Genomic DNA, 22,854 nt, shown 5'->3' on the forward strand with positions numbered 1-22,854 from the left:
GCACCAGTTTTATAATCAAATTTTCCTGTATTTCACTGAGGCTTGTTCTGGTCAATAAAAGGATGAACAAAAACTTCTTTGTAACTACTTAAATGAAAATCACTGTACCATGCTACAAATGCCTATGCCTATTGATTTAACAGCTTATATATAATTTTCTGTTGTCCCATTTAACCTTATTCATTAATCCTGTTTATTTTAGGTTTGAGAGGGACCAGCTGCTCAGCTGTCTATGATGAAGGGGCTCATTTATTTCTTGAATAATGTATCCAGGGTCCTTTGCCCCAAACTTTGACTGCTGTATAGGTTGTTAAAAGGATGTGATATGGTCCTTTCCACTTTTCCATCAGAGGTCCTGCATTCCAGAACTTGATATACACCCAGTGACCAGGCTGGAAAGGATGAGTTGGTGTATTGCATTCCAAGGGTCTACTCATTGTCACATACTTCTGAAGTTCCTGCAAAACACTCCCTAAAGATACTACATGTGTTTTCAAATTTAATTACCCCGTTATATGTGTTTCACAAGTTATATGTGAAGCCTGATAGGGCCATCCATACAACAGTTCCTATGGGCTCAAATTACCCTTCCCTTGAGGCTAGGTTCTCGTTCTTAATAATGCCAGAAGTAATGTCTGAAGCCAGCTCATAGATGCTTCCCAACAAATTTTTCCTAGCTGTTGTTTAAGAGTGTAGCTCATTCACTCCACTTTACCACTGGATTGTGGCCTTTATGGAGTGTGGCCTTTATGGAGTGTGGTAATCCCAGGATATGAACAAAATTTTACTCAACTGTTTTACGATTCTGGTGATAAAATGGGACCCATTATCTGATGAAATTCCTAAAGGTACACCAAACCAGAGAATAATTTCTTTTAACAGGATTTTGGCTACCTCCCTTGCCTTGTTGGTTCAACAAGGGAAATCTTCAGGCCATCCAGTGAAGGTATCGACCCAAACCAAAATATGTCAATATCCTTCTTTTCTGGGTAACTCAGTGAAATCTTTTTGCCAATAATTTCCAGGAGAATTTCCTACTTTAGTCACTTAAATGATCAACTTAGTAGTAGTATTTGGATGTTTTTAAGACATATTTCACCCCTCCCTGTAATAGATCTGATAATCTCTGTCATGGCCCTACTTATAATTGTCTTCTGCAGGTGTTCACTAAATTTTCCGTTCCCCAATGCACTTTATTATGCTCCTTCTGGGCTATCTCTCTCATTACTACAGGTGGAACAATTACTTGTCCTGTGGGTGTAACTGCCCATCCCTCTACCCATTCTTTGGCCTGCAACTTAGTTATTAACTTATTATCCTCTTTATCATACTTTGGTGGTGCTTCTGGCAGGACTATTTCCTTTTCAGGTAATAGAGTTAGGATACCTTTTTCTTCAGCCTTCTTTGTAGCCATGTCTGCTAACTGATTTCCAGATTCCAGAGTGGTTTTACATGCTTGATGTGCTTTGCAATGCATAATTGTGACTGCTGCTGGTTTTTGAATGCTCTTTAATAATTCCTGGATCTGAGGCACATGTTTGATCACAGTTCCTTGAGCAGATAATAGTCTTCTCTTTTCAAATGGCTCCATGTGCCTGAACCACTCCAAAGGCATACTTTGAATCTGTCCATATGTTGGCTCACTTCCACTTGGCTCAGGTCCAGTGCCCTCATAAAGGCAATCAGTTCGGCTTCCTGAGTAGAAACCTTTGGAGGTAAAGCTTGTGATTTTATTACCTTGTCGATGGTAGTTACAGCATATCCAGATAACTGTTTTCCCTCTCAAATGTAGCTGCTGCCATCATTACACAGTTCCCAATCTTCGTTCTTCTGACAGAGTATCCTTGAGATCTAGTCACCTGGAGCAGACTTCCTCAATAGTCTGCGTTAGTGTTCTGGGGCTCCTACCTGGTCAGCCAAAACAAACACAGAAGGGTTAATAACTGAAGTAATTTTAAGACATACATCATCTTTTCCTATTAATATCACTTGATACTTTAACATTCTGCTAGGGGCCGAGCAATGTCCTCCTTTTTGTTCTAATACTGTGAATTACCATGTGTGGTGCATGTACAGTAATCTTCTGCTCCATGGTGAATTTACAGGCCTCCTAAATCAGTAGCACAGTTGCTGCTACTGCTATAAGGCATCCAGGCCATCCTGAGCTCACATTATCCATCTGGAGAAGTAAGCTACAGCTCACTGCTGAGGCCCTAAAAATTGTGCCAGAACTCCTAAGGCAATACTTTTTCTCTCATGGGTAAAAAGTCTGTTAAATCAGGTAATCCCAGCATGGGGGGCATCCATCAGAGCTCACTTCAGCTGCTTGAAAACAGCTTTGCACTCTTCTGTCCAGTCAGTATACCCATTGTAGGAAATTTTCAGTAGCTCATACAGAGGTTTCACAAATAATCCATAATTGGCTATCCAGAGCTGACACTGTCCAACCATTCTGAGAAATGCTTGTAGTTCCTTGAGAGTTTTAGGCTCTGGGAGGCAGCAGATAGCCCCTTTCCATTCAGATCCCAATTTTCTCTGGCCATTCAGGATTTCAGACCCCAAATATGTAACTGATTCCTGGATAATCTGAGCCTTTTCTTTTGATACTTGATATCCACTAATTCCCAAGAAATTAAGAAGGCTTATAGTCATGGAAAGACACAGTTCCCTAGTCTCTGCTTTAATGAGAATATCATCCACATATTGTAGTACTGTTCTCTGATCATTTTCTTTCTCCAAATTTCTAAGTCCTTTGCCAACTGATTTCCAAAGATGATTGGGATATTTTTAAAGCCTTGTGGTAAAACCGTCTAAGTGTATTGCAATTTCCTTCTTGTTTCTGTGTTTTCCCATTCAAAAACAAAAAGCTCCTAATTTTCAGTGTCCAGGGGAATACAGAAAAAGGCATCCTTTAAATCTAAAACTGTAAACCATCTCTGCACCCCTGTAAGGGTTATTAATAATGTGTATGGATTTGCTACTACAGGATAAATATCTTGAGTTATTTGATTTATTGCTTTTTAATCCTGCGCCAATCAGTATTTACCGTTGGTCTTTTTGGCTGGTAAAATAATTGTATTTCAACTCATACTCCACCAACAATTTGCATTTCAAGAATTTCAGAATTATTGGTATCAACCCATTCCTAGCTTCCAGCTTTAGGAGATACTGTTTAATTCCTACGAGGGATGATCCAGGCTTTAAGTCAGTCGTTACTGATTTTGTCCTTTTGGATTTTTCTGGGACCTTTCCAGACCATACAATAGGAATCACAGCATCTTTGACCTCTGAGCGTATCTTTATCCTTTCTGGGGATATACCCTGTAATAACAAAGCTGCTGCCTTGAGATACTTAGTTTCTGGAATTAAAATTTCTGTTTCTCCATTTTTAAATTGGATTTGTGCTTCCAGTTTTTTGAGTAGATCTCTCCCTAATAATGGTTTTGGAGAATTCAGCAAATATAAAAACTGATGAGTACCCCTCCGTTTTCCCAGCTTCATTGTTAAAGGGTTAAAAAATGGTGGTTTCATGCATGCTTTCACACCAACAATGCTTATATTCTTGTTGCTCAGCTCCCCCTCTAGAGTGTTCAGAACAGAGTAAGTAGCTCCAGTATCTACCAAAACCTCAACTTTTTTGTTTCTCAGCTTCACTTTAACCAAGGGTTCTGCTGGGAAAAACTCCTCCAGTTCCCCTCATTCCTTGCTTACTGGAAGCAAGGGTGTGGGGGAGGGGGTCTGATTCTTAATTGGACACTCTTGTTTCCAGAGTCCATCTCTTTTGCAGATAATCAATTTGCACATTGATTATCGCCTAGCTGAGGCCTGGGCCAGAGACCCCCCCTCTCAGGGGTCTGCCTTGTCCTTGGCCCCTTCCCCTGATCCTAGTATTTTCCTGTATGTCATGGTTTAACCCCAGCCAGCAACCAAGCAACATGCAGATGCTTGCTTATGCCCCGCCACATGGAGGGGTGAGGAGGAGAATCGAAAAGGAATGTAAAACTCGAGGGCTGAGATAATAACAATTTAATAATTTAAACAGAATAAAAAGGTAATAACAATTATAACGGAAAGGTGGGGAAAAGGATAAAATCCAAAGGAAAAGGGAGAAAGGAAAACAAGTGATGCACAGTACAACTGTTCACCACCTGCTGATCAATGCCTAGCCAGTCCCTGAGCAACGATACCCCCCAGCCCCCAGGTAACCCTCCCAAGTTTCTGTACCAAGCATGATGCCTTATGGTATGGAATACCTCTTTGGCTGGCTCAGGTCAGCTGACCTGGCTGTGTCCCCTCCCATCTTTTGTGCCCCTCCAGCCCTCTGGCAGCTGGCAAGGCCCAAGAAACCAAAAAATCCTTGACTTAGTTGTTGCTGGGTAATGTTTATACTAAAAACATCAGTGCATTATCAGCATTGTTCTCATATAGCCATCATAGCCAAAACACAGCACTGTACTAGCTGCTAAGAAGAAAGTTAACTCCATCCCAGCTAAAAACAGGACACCGTAATACCACCACCAGTCTACTATTTACTTTTTCCTTTTGACCGTCTCTATTTCCATATGTAATCCAAGCAACATAAAAAAACTTTCCTGAATCTCAAGCATTATGTTGTTGTAATTTTTGTAATTTTCTTCTAATAGCATCTGAGGACTGCCCCACAAATAGAGTGGCTAATTCATTTTGTCCCTCTTGTGAGTCAGAGTCAATATTTGTATATTTGCGGGCTACCTCCTTCATTCTCTTCAGGAAATCTGTGGAGAACTTTTTTTCTATCTCACCTATCCTCATACAATTTAGGCATGTTTTATTGCCTTAGGCATAGCATTTCAAATTCCAAAGAAAATCCATTTCTGATACTGAGTCAAAAATTGTTTAGGTCCATTAATATTTAGGTCCCGGTTTGGATCAACAGAGGGAAAGTGATGCTCCACAGTTCCTTGTAAAGTTCCTGAATTAACTTGAGCTTCCACATATCGTCTAGCTGCTCAATGTATCATCTCCTCCTCAGTACTATCAAACAAAACCTGTATTACCACCTCTATATCCTTCCAGTCTGGATCCTGTGTTTTAACCATTATTTCAAAAGCACTAGCCACCTTCTCAGGATGGTCCCTGTAATTTCCAGTGGCTACTTTCCAGTGATTAAAGTCTGTTATTGAAAATGCAACCCTTACTGTAATGGGTCCTTCATTTCCCACAGCCTGGCAGAGGAGAGCCTTTATAACAGGCGTCCTCAAACTGTTTAACCAGGGGGCCGGCGCGCGGATGCAGTGGCAGGCAGTCATCTGCGGCTGCTTGGTTTCCCCCCCAACCCCCGGCGCGGGGGGCGGGGGGGGGTCTGTAAATACCAGGGGCCGGATTGAGGACCCTGGGGGGCCGTATGCAGCCCGTGGGCTGTAGTTTGAGGATCCCTGGTTTATAACTTCCCCTTGTTTGGCCCATGTCCAACCTGCTATTAGGCTAATCCCTTCTGCCCCACTAAATTGCTCTCCCTGTTCACAGCTACTTTCCCTGCCACCAACATCATCAGCCTGTGACCACTTTCACTTACCCTGCTCACAGCACTGTCATCATCAGAACTCTCTCCCAGTCTCTGCTGGAGAGCAACGATTAACTCTAAATCATCTTCTTTCTTTTGTTCATATATTTTTAAGCATCTCCTATACTACAAGCAGAGCAGCACCTTTTCAAAGCCTGTTCTTACCTTTTTTCCAAAGCCAAGACAAAGGGATCACTGGGAGGTAAATTTATACCGGACTCTTTTTGCCATTCGGGGTGGTTCTTTAAAGTGAAAAGCGTATCAGCATGGAAAACCTTGTCCCATTTTTTTTTCTTGCCTTAAAAACAGCATGGTCTGTAACATTGCATTATAATTCAAAGTGTTGATCATTGACCATTTTTCCCCATCATCTAGTTTATACAACAGCCACCACTGATTATAGAATTTAACTAGGTTGCTTTGAGTTACATTTCCCCAAGAACCACCCCCTATTTGTTCCCAGTGTACCAAAATACATCCCAACAGAGATTTCTTTAAAATACACCCTTTAGACTGACCAGTGCCCATTTTCTTCTAGCGCACTTAAAATTTTATAACAATATACATGTGTATAAATATATTCAAATATTCAGAGTGCACTACACCAGACAGAAAAAAATATGTATCTACTTGAGTATGTCAGGCAGAAATTTACTAGAGATTGTTTCCAGGAGAGCCCTCAATAACCCAAACCAGCAGGGCTTTCACCTTGACGTATGGGCAGGTATCCCAGACCAGAAAAAATGCCTTACGTCTTACCAGGGGCACTTTGCTTTGGAGCTTCTGGTCTGGGGATTGAAGGTCTTCCCCAAGAATCCCTTGGTGCCAGCTGGAATTCCTGTGATCCCGCAGATCTGCCAACACTCAATAGCAGTGTCCATTTGGGTTGCCAGAAAATGATACCATGTTCTCAGTGCTGTAATAAAGAATGCCTGCCTTCTAAAACTTCAAATCAAGTCATAGATGGTTTTTCTCTGTGGCTGACTTTACGATATCACAGCGTTGGGGACCACAAATCAGTCTGATTTGTGGTACAGAGGCCTGTAGCAGCTCCTTGTGATACGTAGGTTTTGAAACTTTGCGTGGAATCAGTCATGGAAATTTTGAAGGTCAACAATAATAAAATCATTATGATCACATAAACATTTTGGGGGGATTTTTTTGCTATGTACTTAGAGATTTATTTCATATGATGTTTTCATGTTGATGGGTTATATTATTGTGACAGGACGCGGGAGATAGGACTTTTTATTCTGCCCTAAGACCACTTCCAAATTTGCAAAGGTTATATCTCTCCCCCCCCAACCCCACTTTCCCCTCAACCCCCCTTTTTTTTTAAACTGATTCAGGCCTTCTTAGTTCTGCTGCTGAGCTTTTTTGCCATGATGAAAATTACCTGTTCAGGCTTTTTTTTTTTGTTGTCTCCTTGACAGTTTTTGGTCTGAGGGAAGAAGTAGTATATTGCATCTTAAGACTGCTTAGTTTCTTTATTAACCCTCTGTGGGGAATTTAACCAGGAGCATTTCGGAAGTCTTAAAATTATGTGAACTAGTTTTATGTTATGGAGACATTCCAAGTCTCATAAGATAATGATGATTTTCCTTTGCAAAAACTATGGTCATTAGACCTTCTCAGATCCAGATTTTCTCGTGTTCTGTTTGTAATTACTGATGCAACAGATTTGCCAGGAAGGCTCAGTAGTATTGTTACCTTTCAGTTCTCTACCATACTTCCAGTGTTCAGTGAGATTTTCTTAACCACTCTGCTACAAAATAGTTGAATTTGCAGATAGTAGTTGACGGTTTCACTTCTTTTAAATCATTTGTGTTTTCCACATAATTTTCTCTGGTGCTGTCTTTTTCTGAAAATGAATAAAAGGTTGAGTTAGGAATTTGTGCATCATTAAGAAGGCAGAAGTGTTTATTTCTTCTTTAGAACTTTTATCATTTTTTATGTCACTTTTGGATCTCTAAGTATTTGGTGGGCTTAGTGATCCATTTAAGTATTTTTAAAGGTTTCTTGCGTCTTGTGTCTCTAAGAAATTCCTGGTTGTTTTGTTTGGTTGTTTTTTTTACCTTAAAAATAGAAATTTCCCTTTGGGTGCCATTTTACCCCTTCCACTTTTACCTTCCTTCTCAGTTGCTGTTGTTGTTCATGTCTCTTTTTATTTATTTAACTAAGATTAAATTTCTGAACGTGTATGTGTTTCTGTCTGACCTAACAGTTTCTCAAACTTTTCAATTTTACTTGGGTTGATTTTTTTTTCTCTTGGCTGTCCTGGTGCCCTCTATGCTTCATTGCTTGCATATCTTTCAGGTTCTTTGGGGTTTTTTTCTAGTAATCTCCAGAACATTTAATTTGTCAATCAAAAAGATCCAGAATTCAAATTGTCATAAGGATAAATAGATCAGGGCATTTATTGGAAGGCAGTGTGAAAGTAACTGTCTTAAGAACTTTGTGGATACATGGAAGAAAAGTGAGACTTTGTAGATATGAGATTCTCTTATTTTTTCTTTATTAGAGTTGACCAAAAATAAAAAATACCGTTGCAGATAATCAAAGCTGTTCCAAAAATTTAGAACTTTGTGATTCAATTTTAAAAAGCATTATTAGTATCTTCAGAATTTTCTATAGTAATTTAGTTAGCTGATATTACTGGATGACTGCTATCTAGAAATACAGGGGAGTTAACACTTTGGATTCAGAGGGATTGCTCTGTTACATATTTGATCTGAAGTAGCAGGTATGATTCTGTAACCTGTTAATAATTATTATAGATCTAAATGGTAACTATTTGCTTGTTAATAGGCTGAATGGTTATCAGAAATAATCGACAAAGACTCAGGTTGTCCTGTAAATGCGAAGACAGAAATCGTGGATGAATGTGAAAGTATCTGGACACAGTTGGAAGAGGTATGCAAATCACAAGGGATAGACTAAGTTTGTTGTAAACTTTCCTCATCATTTTTTTGTTCATCTCCTCATCCTTCGCTGTATGCTTATCTCACCCCCTCCAAAGAAACTGCTGTGACAAAACAAGAAGATGGAGAAAAAAAAGAAAAGTTTAGCAGAAAGGCCAAAGTTAGAAATGTTGGCAAGGGTGAAGAATGCTTTGCAGTATCCAGGTTTGTTTATAGTATGTTGATGTTATATACTCCTATTCTGTTTAACTAAATCATGTTGAAACTAGGGAAAACCTAAACAATTTCTTGTGTTCTGGTAGTACGAGCACGCTGAGACTCAGTCCTTTTCTCTTTAGCCTTATGCAAGGTGGGATTCAGCTGCTGTTCAGAAGTACTTCAGATATTTAAAGGAGAGAGAATGGGAGGAGAAAGAGGCTGGGAAGGATGATGATGTTAGCATATTCTCATACAAACTGACAGTTACAGCCTCAAAATAAATTTTTATCTTTATCGATATATGGTCCAGTATACTAATAATAACAACACTTTAGAGGGAGTTACTTTTATTTAAAGAAATTGCAGGAGGGAAACTTCTAACAGTTCTGAGGGAATGCTACGCACCATGTAAGGTTCTTCTGAGTCTGATAAAAAATCATGTTCTAAATTATTTTTTGTCTTAATTGCTTCACTCCATTTTATGTGGTATTTATATACTATTTGCTTGAGTTCTGAGCTGTAGATCCAAATCATTAAAAGTATCAGAAACTGAAGTAAAAATACTTCCAGACTTAAAGTAGGATGAAGTATAGACAAACCACAGTGCACTAATTTTACAGAATGAGATTTAAAAAGACTAGTGTGATTTTTTTTTTTGTTGTTGTTATGTGTGAACTTATCTTAATACTGAACAAGTGTCAGGGAAACCTGTGTCTAGGTTTCTGAAATACTGTAATAAGTTATCAATAGAAGTTTTGTTTGGCACCATTTCAGAGGTTGCTCTTTTTGAAATGTTCGGGTTAGTAAGGAAGTTAGAACGATTATTATTTTTAATTTAATTGAAGACCTCTCATATCTTGTATCTCATTCCCAGCATTCCCAAAGCAGTGTAGGAAGAACGTGTATTATTTTTAAAAGCTGATAAAAACGTAAGATTTTTGTTACTTTGATTATTGCATCCTGGATGCATCCATGTTTCAGCAAGAAGGTTAAACAACTAATAGTCACCGAAGTAGCTCCTAGGTTATGTGGTTTATGATGTTATGTTCCAATGATTGTGTGTCAGCATTAGCAGTTTTTATTGGAGAAATCCTATGTTGTGTTTTGGTTCCAAAACATGAACAACAAGGTTTCCAAAGTACTGCTTAGTAGTTTAAATAGGGTATACCCTGCCCTGTCTTGAGGGAGGTTAAATGGCTGACACTTAGAAAACAAGAAGGAGCATGTCTCAGGCTTGAACCTTGGATTTCTGTGGTGGCCTGAATTTCAGACTTGATATACATCCCATTGCAGTCATGGCAGCTGATGTAGTGCACTTCTGAGAATCAGACCATTTCTGAAGTGTACAGATCATTGCCCTAAATGACGTAAAACTAAAAATGTGTGTTATAATGTGATTGCTCTGTTTGGAGAACCAGAATGGTAGCAGGAAGTACGTTAACTTCTCAGCAGCTTCCCTATTCAGCCTTGTCTTTGATACTCTTCCTAGTTTCTCCCATTCATCTGTTCAGTGGGTAATCCCATATCAACTTTTCCCTCATAGCTTGCCTTTTTCCTCAAATCATACATCTTTTGTTAGCTGCTACTTTTCTACTTTTCAGTTAATTGAAGCTCTACTTTTTTTCCTGTGGTATGATTTCAAAATATTTCGTAATTTGCTGGGTCAGGCTCTGAGGAACGTGGTAGGAGCCAAGTCAAAACTCTTATTCCTATGTTAAGCAACTTTTGTTGGAATTTTTAAAAATCATGTTTCTTTTACAAAAGGGAGGTAAACATTGCGTTTTGTTTGTTTTCTACCAAGTGTCAGAGGAAGCTAATGCTTCGAAGAAAAGAAACACTGAAAAAATCAGATACCAAGGTAAGACCGTATTTTATTTTTTTATTCTCCACAAAACAGTTTTCTGTCAAGATATGGTGTGTTACTAAAAGAAGGGAAACTATGTTGTCTCCACTTACTTTCTAAAGCTGACAGCTTTACTCTTACTAACTTTGAAGAGGTATTCTGAAGTGCATGTCTAGTGAATACTGAAAAGTTACATTTGTGTATAGCATAAAGCTTACATGCAGTCCTGCCACACAGCTGGTGAATGACTAACAAAGGCAGTAAAATGGAGGGGTATGTAACTTCGATACGCATTTGAACTATTTCCTAATTTGTGCATGTGTAATTTGTGAAACTATGTGGATCCCTTTAGTTTTACTTTGGAACTTTGTATTCGTAAGTTAGAGTTGCTCCCCCTTGGTGGATATCATTAGGAAACGGATGTGCTTGAATTATAAATGAACTGAGTGAATGCCAAGTTCATGAACATGAGCTTGTGTATCCCTCAGCTTTTGAGGAACGTCTGAAAAGGCAATGCTAGCTTACTGTTTAGTTGTTTGTAAATTCTAAATAAGAACCTTTACAATTAAAGTTCTAAATGAAGACCCCAAATTTGGAAAGTATAAGTAGTTAAACATTGGGCTGGTTAGGTGAAATATGTAGGTTCATATTTCTTCAGAGATCTTGAATACATTCTGATGTTTAATTACTGTATATCATTTAATCAGAATAAATAAAAGTAGGTGCATATTTGAATGCATAAAATACAATCTTTCTCTCCTTTTAGGACTGAATAAAATCCTATATGTAGAAATAAATTTTATATAATTTTCATTTGATGTAAACTGAAGGTTTTGTTTGTTTGCAGCTTTACTGAAGCACATCATAACATTTTAATTTAATGCTTAAACTTCTGAGATGAGCTTTTCTTGATAACTGTCATAGCAAGACATGGAGTTGAATGGACTTGCAAAAATGTAGATTAAATTAAGATTGTACTTCATGACAGAAAATAGGGAGGAGAGAAAAAGGGTTATGTTGTATCCCTCTGTCAGCAATTTTTATGGGATCTTACTGCAGCCCAAACATAAGCACTTTCCGACCCAGGAAGCTACAGACCTGTTAGTCTAACCTCAGTACCAGGAAAAATTATGGAGAAGATCATACTAGGTGCTATTAAAAGGCATTTAAAGATCAATGCAATCAGCATGCACAGTCAGCATGAGTTCACGGTGGGAAAGTCCTGTTTAACTAGTTTGACATCCTTCTATGGTAAAGTTACCCACCTAGTGGATGAAGGGAAGGCAGCGGATATAGTTTCTCTGTTATTTTGGGAAGGCTGTTGAGAGTGCCCCTCACAGCATCCTTCTGGACAAGTTGTCTAACTGAGATGAGTAGGTATACGGTGTGCTGGGCAAAGAACTGGCTGAATGGCAGGGCTCAAAGGATTGTATGAATGTGGCTACATCTTACTGGTGAGTTCCTCAGGGCTCAATTCTAGGGCCAGTTTGGTATTTTTATCAACAATCTGGCTGCAAGAGTTGAATGCACCATTGCCAAGTTTGGTGGTACCACACTGGGAGGTGGTGTTGACTTGAGAGGCAAGAGGCCTTGCAGAGGGATGCAGGCAGACTGGAGCACCGGGCAGTCATCCGTGGCATGGCTTTTAACGAGAGCAGATGCCAGACTCCGCAGCCAGGATGGAGGAACGCCCGGCACAAGTACGAGCTATGAGCTACGAGCGGGGGCGAGTGGCTGGAGAGCAGCCCCGCAGGGCGGGGGCAAACCCCATCCTGGGGGCACCAAACACAGCGGCACCGGCCGGTCAGGAGAGGTGACTGTGCTGCTGTATTCAGCGCTGCTGTGGCCTCCCCTTGAGCACCCTGTGCAGTTCTGGGCCCCCTGGTTCAAGCAGCACGTGAAGGTCTTTGAATGCGTCCAGGGGAGAGCGGCAAGGCTGCTGGAAGGCACATTGTGTGAGGAGCAGCTGGGAGCTCAGCATTTGTCTGGGTTGCAGAAAGGGAGGCCAAGGGGTGACCTCATGGCTTCTCCAGCTTCCTGAGGGGGAGAAGTGGGGAGGGAGGTGCTGAGCTCTTCCTTCTGGTATCCAGTGATAGGGTGTGCTGGAGTAGTTCAAACCTGCACTGGGGAGGTTTGAACTGGACTTGAGGAAGCATTGCTTTACTGAGAGGGTGATTAAACACTCAAACAGGTTTCCTAGAGAGGTTGTCAATGCCCCAAGCCTATAAGTATTCATGAGGTGTTTGAATAACGCCCTCAATAATATGCTTTAACTTTTGGTCAGCCCTGAAGTGGTCAGGAAGTTGGACTTGATGATAGTTTTAGGTCCCTTCCAGCTGGAACTCTTCTATTTTCATTGTAATTGGCAAAGAAGCAATAGTTTTCTTCCTTGCTGTTGACCTTGTCACTAACATTCATTTCTTAATCATCTCGAGACTGTAATCTCACATGTGCTCTTTGTGGTTTTATCCTTCAAGTTTGATGACTGATTCTGGTCATCAAAGTAATGGATTGCTTACTGAGCAGCATATTTTGCTAGGAATGCATATAGGGCATAAGAGAGACATCTGATGTACATACTTGTTTTATGTGTCTGAAAAGATGGTCCTCAGTTTGGTGTTGCTGAATAGTAGTGTTAACTTTTTGTCCAGTTACTGGAATATCCAGAATGTTTCATACACCCTTTTTTATCAAGTTTAAAGGAACAAAGAATAAGCTGATGGTACTATCAAGAGTAGTGCTCCATTATGAAAGAGGTGATGCTACCTGATCTAGAAAATAAATGTTTGGTTTACGATTGTTTCTTTTAGTTTGGGTTTGTTTTCCTTTATTTTAAAAGGTTGTCTCTTGAAGATGCACTTTACAAAGTTGAGTAGTGAAAAGCTAAGTTTAAGTTGTCAATTTTTCAAATTTTTATTATAAGAACTTGGCTGATGATTTTAGCATATTTTTCTCTTTTAGCTGATGAAAAAACAAATGCAATCTGCAGTGCTTTTTATGGAATGGTTGAACGTATCAGCATAACCTTTTACATTTTAAATGTATGCTTAATTTCTTATCAGATTACTTGTAATGTGATATCTATATGTAATTTACAATCTATTTGAAGAAAAACTATAGGTGTAGTACTCAGTTTCAGGAAGCAGAGTAGTAGTAATGAATATATTATTTCTCCAGAACATAGTAAGATATTAAAATAAGTATTTTTAGAATCTATGGTTGTTTAGTTTTGGATTTTTAATGTCTGAACTGGTGCCTTTTCTTATTGCTCTTATATTTTCAGTGATTACAGTGAGATAGAGCACTAGTTCTTAAGCATTTAGTTAAGTCCACAGATGTGGTTTTGCTGACAGTAGTAAAATCTTTTTTTTTTTGGAAGCCAGTCCTTTGTTTAGTCATCACATGTCAAGCACAGTCCATTTAACCTTAAAAGTGTATCAACAATGCACCTAAGGAGGAGTTGGGGTGTGAAATATTTTCATTGCTGCTAGTGACTCATCTTCAGTTACGGTCATTGATATTACAGAGGAATTTGGGGGGGAAAAATGCCAACTCTGACTCCTCCTGATTTCCCATGTTTCAAAAAAAGAATAAAAATGTTTCTTGATCTCTGCAGGGGGCTTTTAAAGAAGGAATAAATGGTCTATTACAATAAATGCTCTTTTATTTTCTGCTGTATAAACTTAATAATTAAATTTCTATCTCATTTTACTCCAATGCAACTCAACATACTCTTAAGAGATGCTTCCATTCTTGTCCTGCAGCTTCCCTTGTTAAAGATGCTATTGACAAGTTTAACAGTGGAATGTAAACAGTGGCAAAAAAGAAGTCCTGAACGTAAGTAATTGCTTCCATGTAAGGTATACTCATATAAACTTTCATCTAGGCATATTAAACTGTGTGTATATGGAATCTCTGCTGATTGTATTTTCATACTGTAATTACTAAAAAGTTAAATACTTCCCACAGTAGAATGTACATTTAATTTCTGTATTCTCTTTGCACTTCATTTCTAAGTGAGCTTAAGAATTCAAAGTGAATTCTACTATGATGTAATCTTATGGTTCTGGACAAATAAATGCATGATTCCTATCACCATTCATCAGTCAATTATATGGAAAAACTACTGTTAGCAGATCTCCTAACAAAAGTTCCTTATGACGTTACTCTCCTTCTTCTTTCTGTGGTTGTTTCTTCTATCTTTCATTTGTATTTCCTTTTTAGGACAGAATGACTTTGGCAAATAATTTTATCTTCAGTTTGTCTTTCAAGAAACTGGTATTTTTTTCCTATAGAATCACACAGTCATTTAGTTTGGAAAAGACTTCTAAGATCATAGAGTCTAACTGTAAACCTAGCACTGCCAAATCCACCACTAAATCATGTCCCTGAGTGCCATATCTGCGCGTCTTTTAAATGCCTCCAGGGATGGTGACTCCACCACTTCCCTGGGCAGCCTGTTCTAATGTTTCAGTGGAGAAATTTTTCCTGGTATCCAGTCTAAACCTTCCCTGGTGCAACTTTTCCTCTTGTCCTTTGTGACCTTCTAGAGAGGATGTCCACTGCAGTAAAAATGAGACCCCATCTCTGGCATCACATAGGTAAGAGCCTGAGTCGGCAGGCAGGAGCATCCCCACTCTCCCCAGGATGCCCAAGGAACATTCACACATCTGTCCAGCTTCTGGACTGTCATGGAAGGCCTCCAAAGATTTACGTTAGGCTTTGTGGAAATTACTATTTAAGAGACTTTTAGTCACATAACAATTGCACACCAACATTCATCAAGCATCTGGCTTCCACTGACATCTGCAGGAGCTGCAGCATTAAATGTCCTTTGTTAGCACAGGTGACCTCTGCTTACAGCTTTTGAGGATTTGATGATTTTCCTACACAATGTGCTTGCTACATATTTTTTGATAATTCTGGGGTAAAACCACTTCTTTTTTCAAGGTGAGGTTGAGTAGTATATAAAGCCTCTCCAAAGGAGGCTTTCAGGATTGTTCAGGATGTTTTCCAGTTTGGTTATTTTAGTTTTCCATCTCAGTGAGGACTAAAATCTCTTGCATTTCTGGAGGAAACAATTGACAAATCAGGGTGCCATCTGTGGGCTGAAGCAGTGCTTGCTCCATAAAACTTTAATCAGTCTTGGACAAATTACATGACATATAGATGGAGCAACATAAATACTGTTTCCAAATACTAATATTAACATACTACGAAGACTTAGAACCTGGGGTTTACCATTCTTTTTCCACTGGGAGAACAGTCTATCTGTACCTAACTCCTAATATTCACAAGCGGAGGGAATCATGCAGTACTTTTTTCCTGATTTCTGATTTTTCAGCAAACTTAGTATCTGGTAGACTAAGACCTGTACCACACAGAGTAAAGACCAAAGAGGGGCACTAACAAGAGGAAGGAACTAGGAAGCATCATCTAGTTTTGTCTTCCTTCTAGTGGTACTGTTTATGCAGTGCTAAACTAACTCCTATTAATTCATTATGAAAACAAGCAAGTATTTGCAAGTATTGCTAATAAACTCACGGTAATTTACCCAGACATGTTTTCAATCATACCTCCTTTAGTGTTGGGGGTTTTTTTATTAATACTTCACAAAAGTGTGTTGTATTATGATAATACTAGCTGAAACTTTGAAGTAAACCTTTAGTGGTAAGTCCATTACACTGTAATAAAATACTAGTCTTGGATTTAACAGGGATCAGAGCTTTTGGGTTAAGGAAAGGTGGGAAAAGACACATCAGTTTATTTTAACACAGGAACACAGATCACTTATTGATCCCGAGAAGCACAAGCCACTGAAACAAGTGCTAGCTTTTGTATTTGTTAGGTGTTATCAGTCAGAAGGTATAAATTCCTCAGTTCTTCAAAATTCTTTTTATACGTAAGTATTAGTGCTGACTAGTGACTGATTTCACTCTGTTGCAAGGCTGATGTGGCCAGACACTGAAAATAAAACCATTCAGAATCTATGTGAGAGTAATCTGTTTTTTCAGATGTCCCATTTGGAGACTTCTGAAACAGTTCACACTACACTATCATAAGTATTCAAGTAGTACTCACTGTTATGTCTCCTGTCAAGGACCCATTAGCACCTTTCAACCCAGTAAAACTTACTAATTAATCTTAAAATGACTAATTTGAGTATTTTAATGTCAGGAGAGGCTTGGGGTTTTTATTGTTTACAAAATGATAGGAATGTGTTTTAGACAGCAAATGGTGATTTCCAGTATTTTGGCATTTGGCCAAATCAGAAAGCATTTTGAGATGAGCATTAAAGTCACTTCCAGCTTCTTTCAAAGTTCATATACTTGCTGCATATGGTGACCAATTAATAGGAGCCGGCAAAAAAATGTCTTCTTATAAATAGAATTTTTTTGCCCTATTGGAATAAAATCATAGTTCATATGCTTTGTAAGCCTATCTCTAAGAATGGTCAACCTCAAATGCTTCTTACAGGTATGTAAACCAAAAATGTGACATTGAACGAATTTGGGAAATACTGATTTTTGGGTGCTTTTCATGAATAGGCTGCTGTCTTAAAGCAGATTATTTGAAATCGCCTACAGTTTTTATCTGGGTAAAATACCTGGAGATGTTAGGTTTCCTTACTAAAATATCTAATTATTTTAAACTTTAAGCTATTTGCTTAAAAATATTCTTGGGTCTTGACCTATTTTTACTGGCTTGCTGACTTGCTTTGCTCAACCATTCTTACTTGTTCCCAGGTGATAAGATTTATTATTAGAAATCTTAATTTTGTACTAGAGAAATGATCTGTGCATATTAAAATGCAAATAATATTTTGCAGCCAAAGGTTTGCCTTTTTGGCTACCTTTCTGAGGGAAGAAAAAAAGTTGCTGCTGAGAATTTGAACAGAGTTGCAGTGGCTGTGTGAAAATGAGGTGTATCTAAATAGGAATAACAGAAATACTAGTTTCATACAATTTATTAATAAGAGTATGAATGTTAGTCTGTCTTGTTACTTTGGTTTCTGCTTTTAGTAATGGCCAGTTCATTTCTTGTAAATGAGAGCCTGTCAGCATTTCAATTTTAAAACTTATTTTCAGAGGTTATAACTTGGCAGTCCTACATTTCTTTGGGCACAATGTTGGCAAATAGACTTGAATCCACAATGCAAATTTTATTTTTGAAAAGGTTTTATTTTAGTTTCTTGTTCTCTCAGTTTCCAGTATTATTTATGTAGCTCTAGAGCTGCTAAATCAGCTGAATTAAAACTTTCTAACAGTCATTTGGCTCATAAAAATAGAATTTAACTTTCACCTTTGCAAAATAAGGAAGTGGAAGCAACCATATTTTATACCATATGAAATAGTTGTGGTCCCTGCATAATTCCTATTTTTCTTTGCAAAATATCACTATTCTGCCAAACTCCTCTTAGTTTAATAGAAATTCCTGTATAAACATGTGCATAGTAGTTGCTTTTACTTTCCTAGCATTTGGTAGCATTTTTCTTACTTGTATTCTGTATCACTAGGCAATTGTGTGACATTTGATTTTTGCAAGTGTAATGATGCATAACTGAAAAAGTTTTATCATGATTCATAACTGAAAAAGCTTTAACTGACAGTAGATTGAGCAATCTGTGTTCTTGACAGTAGCAGCTGCCATAAACAAATGTGTTGTCCTAGTGTCTTAGATCTGCGCTGTTCCTTCACTAAATTAGGGTTAGTGATTTCTTTCTGAGGAAGATGTGGCCTATTCTGACACACAATATGAATATTGACTAGGAAGCACATCATCATGATTATATATCTAAAAGTCAAGACGTGCTACAAAGCAATAGTAGAAATAGGTAATTCCAGATAGTGAGGACTCACAATAATCACAGTGGGCGTGGCGGAGGAAAGAGTTGTATGGTTTTCTTCATATACACCAGTGAATGCAAATAAAAGCACACTAATTAATTTTATCATGTATGTAGGATATTCATGTCATTAAAGAAATCTTGCTCTTATAATAGCACAGACCATTGCGGTAGTACATCTTGCCCTCTCCTCTGGGCTACTCTGCTTTAAGCAACTTAACCTGAACACTTGTTCATGACACCACCTCCCATAGCTCTTAACCATAAGCTTAATTTGGGAACCCTCTATTCAAATTTTGTTTCAGGATTTAGAGACAGCAATTCTCTAAGTAAAAGGGTTTTTTTGTGACATGTAATTTAATGCATTTTTATATCAGTGGTTTTGCTGATTTTCATCTTGAAACAAATGCTGCTTTTAAAACTACTAATTTAATGCTTCTCAAAATTTGTGGAGATTAAAACAACAAAGTTACTTTATTAAAAAATAGTACTTTTATAAATTTATGAAATCAACTGTATTGTATTTAGGAGATATTTAATGCTGTTCTGAGACAGATAAGGGGCTTCCTTTTTGTTAAAGGAAAAGCTATTATTGAAGTAATTGTTTTTAAGATCAGAGATTCAGAACCCAAGCTTGGGCAAAAAATGTTCCAATCATCCTAAGATTTATATCTGTTAGAGTAGCTTTCGTTTATCCTGTTAATAGGTCCAAATGCTTCACTCTTTCAAAATTCATGTGTTTATGCAGATGCTGGAAGTTAACATGGATCTGAGAATTGATTGGAGTCCATTGAAGGCTGTTAAATCCAATAATTTGCTTTTTATTCAGAAGATCTGTGAGCCTTAAATCACTGCGTTTTGCAAGAGCATTCTGGGGAACATTACCACATCCCTGAATAGTACCGTACCTTAAGTACTGCTGTTGCTTAGGGTTGGAGTTAGGATGTTGGCCTTTTAGGGCCTTTCTTCTCCTTGCATGTAGCCATGCTTGTGAACACTAAGGATTGTTACATGCTTTTTAAGTTCTTTAAATATGATAGGTTTTCCAATCCTGATCAAGCATTTGGTGGGAGGCTGTTTAACAGGGAATTGGAAGACTGGAAGAATTTGATTGCCCACATTGGTAATGTTGATGGATACCACTGAAAAAAATCAGGCTTGCTTACTTTGAAGTATGACTGTACTTCACATTTCAGCATTATGTACCTATACTTACATACCTGAGCTAGTTCAGGTATAAAAAAGAATGCAGAAACATTAACACCACACTTATTTCAGTCTAATTTGACTTGCTGAAAAGTGACAATGGATTAGCCCAGCAGGACACCACAAAATGGTAAACTGCTGCTGACAACCAAACTAGTTTTTCAGAGGATACACAAGTTTGTGTCTAGCTGACCTGCCTTTTGGTATACACAAGTCTGTATCATCCAATGTGAATAAACCAATTAATTTTATTTTTCAGTAATTTCTACTAATCCAGGTATGCTATCAGCATTAGGACAAAAAGAGGTAAGTCTTTTTGTTTGTTAAGAAGTAATACAATTATGTTGGGAAAAAAAAGTGTATACAGTTGTTGCATTTTCCTATGACTACTCATGTGGTGGACTACTGCTAAGATACTGGCATTGTTGTTCTAATGTTTTTCTTCCCTTGTATTATAACTACTAATATTTCCTGGTTGTAATGAATGATCTTCTAAACAGAAAGTTTTATATATTGCATTTCATACTTCATATGAAATAATCTAACATTATGTGTTACAGAGAAGAGTCAGTATTCTTACATCTAGAGTTCTGTGGTTATAATTTGAAAATAATTTGTTGAGTTCTTCCTAGCTTTGGAAGAAATAGCAAATCAAGAATGTCTTAGGGTAAGACATTCTTGAATATAGTGTAAGACATTACATTGATGTCTTAGACTATGTTGATTGGACTTTGGTATGCAACATGACCTGAGAATATTCCTGTGGCTATGGCTTTTCTTCGTCCTAGCAGCTTTCCTCCCTGTATTACCACTCACAACAGGGAACTCAACTGCTGTTAAGAGTCACTATTAACAAGTTGTTTGGTTATACACTTTCATTTGACTGTATTGGTATGGCATGTTTGATCTGATATCCCATTTTGTGGCCTATTTTGTTGAGATTTTTTTGTTTCAGGTGTTGCATATATAAAGCATATTTGCTTATACAGAATATATTTTCACAATTTTTATTTCTTTGAGCTAATTCTCATTATATATATATATGATATCAAATAAAAAATTCTCATTGTTTGTATGGGAGGAGACAGAATGCATCCAGATCATAGGTTTATATTAAAAAAACAAACTCTTAGAAGTACTACATTGTAGAACATAATGCAGTAATGAAACATCCAGTCCACTGAGAGTCCACTGTTCTCAATCTTCAGCAGCACGTAGAGCTTCTGGCTGCCGTAGCTCTATTTCTCCCTCTTTTCTCTCCCAAATATATCCATATTGCTGAGAACCATTTAATTCATGGATGCAGTTAGTCTTTGCAGCATCTTTATTTTCTGAGTGCTATACATTTTAAGTTGGTGCAGTTAGCATGGATTCATTGTTGCAAGCAGCTGCAATGATTTAAACAACACAGCTCTGGTGCTGCTGCTGTTTTTTTCCTCAGTCTTTCATTACGTGCACAGTTCATGTGTGCACTCCATAATCTGCTTCAGGTACAATAATGTTGTTTTACAGAGTATTAGTACACTAATGAACAACTGGTGACAGTGACACTTGAAACAGCTCCAACTGGATTTAAAAATAGTGTGTCACTCTATAGCCATATTTCTTAAGAAGCTGCAGATAATTTTGGCCATTCTTACAAGATTTACAGATGTAACCTTACATAGAACAAATACTACAGACCGGGCTACCTGCAATCTGTAGGTTTATTTTTACTTTTTTATAGTTGCAGGCTGTAAAGGATAATCTTGAAATGGTGCTCGCGGCAGCTGAGTCAAAGAATAAACAACTGGAAGAAGATCTGAAAAGGTAATACAATAATTCGGATTTATGAGTGCTGTAAGCTTTTTTATGACACATTGGGGGTTTTTACTGTCTGGGAAAACTATTTAATTTGTGCCATTCCCTACTTTTCATGTTGCAAAGAGAACAGCAGTGGCATGAGGAACAGAACCAGTTAGTAGATTTTCTTACTAAAATGGAAGAAGAGACAAAAGCCCAAGCTGAACTTGCTCAAAAAAGGTATTTCTACAGTGTTGAGTTTTTATTTTAAAGAATTTAAATAAAGGTTTAAATAAATCAAGAGCAAATGAGCAAACAAAGTCTTAGAACATACTTCTTCTTTTGTTAAATAACTCAATAATCAGTATTTGTAACACAGAAAATAATGCTATCTGCTTATATCCTGTGATTCAAGATGTTGAACTTACAACACTAGAAAATAAGGGGGGGTTACTTAACTTTTGTATTATTTTATCAAAATTCATGTTCTATTGCTGTGGTTTTACTATTAGTTCGGATATTGATGAACTGCAAAATGAAATCTTGAAAGTAACGACCTTTAAGAACAAACTCTTGATTGCTCTGACGGAATTCCTAGAAGAACATTTTCCCCTTCCAAAGGAAGGTGTAAGTGCTAAAAAGGTAAGATTTTCTTGATAACTATTACATTTTGAGTGTTTAATTTCCACTTAATTAGATGCAATATCTTTTTGAAGTCACAAGCACAGAATGTGCAGTTATATTTTTGGAACAAGTGTAGTTCTTACACCTGATCCTTAAGGTTTAATTGATACTTTTCAGGTTGGTTTTCTATTATTTAAGGCTGTTCTCAGCTCAGTATGTTCTTTTTTAGTGCATATATCCATTACCCAATGAGATATGTAGCAATGTATTGTATTTCTTACTGAACTGCAAGCTGTGCCAAATTTAGAAATGGTGAGGGGTTCACTCCAAATCATTCCATTTTCTTTTTTACTGGACTAGGCAAGTGGATTCATATTTTCCTTGGCAAAGCAAATTTTAATTGTTTAACAATGTTTTTGGAACAATAATATGGACAAGTGTTTATAATTACAGTGTAGTTTGGAATGTTAACCATCAGTTTCTGATCAGGCAAACTGGGCCAAAAATTATCTTAAAACTTCAGGGAAAATCAACAGTCAGGGAGTATTTTGCATGATAAATTCAAAGTCTGCAGTAAAAATAAACCTCTTACCATTACTATTTGAAGGTTACAAAAAAAGCTACAAAAAAGATGGGGTGGATTTTTGTTTCAGACACACTTAAGAATTCAGAAATAGAAAGTGATTTCTTTAATCCATTTCCCTATTATTTCAAACAATCACATAATGTGATTTCTTTAATATTATCATTTTGCTCCATTTTAAAACTAATTATTTTTGTAACTACTGTTTCTGTTGGGGTTTGTTTTAGTACCTCAGCACTCTGGTTAGAAAATGTCTCCGAACTTCCAGTCTAAATTTATTCAAGTCTGACTACAGATCCATGTATTTTT

The 22,854-nt window shown here is 37.6% G+C and overlaps 1 protein-coding gene across 1 annotated transcript in view; it reads left to right on the top strand.

Moving 5' to 3' along the window:
• CENPK (centromere protein K) overlaps positions 1 to 22,854 on the top strand; it is a 32,533-nt gene that overhangs the window by 2,343 nt on the left and 7,336 nt on the right. Inside the window, exons 2-8 of the mRNA XM_056324394.1 lie at positions 8,351 to 8,455; positions 10,463 to 10,519; positions 14,269 to 14,341; positions 19,816 to 19,862; positions 21,283 to 21,365; positions 21,483 to 21,578; positions 21,851 to 21,980. Of these exons, the coding sequence (XP_056180369.1) occupies positions 8,351 to 8,455; positions 10,463 to 10,519; positions 14,269 to 14,341; positions 19,816 to 19,862; positions 21,283 to 21,365; positions 21,483 to 21,578; positions 21,851 to 21,980 (591 nt within the window). The remainder of the gene's footprint in view (positions 1 to 8,350; positions 8,456 to 10,462; positions 10,520 to 14,268; positions 14,342 to 19,815; positions 19,863 to 21,282; positions 21,366 to 21,482; positions 21,579 to 21,850; positions 21,981 to 22,854) is intronic.

This window comes from Falco biarmicus, chromosome Z, assembly GCF_023638135.1.
Source record: "Falco biarmicus isolate bFalBia1 chromosome Z, bFalBia1.pri, whole genome shotgun sequence".
Classification (NCBI taxonomy): Eukaryota; Metazoa; Chordata; class Aves; order Falconiformes; family Falconidae; genus Falco; species Falco biarmicus.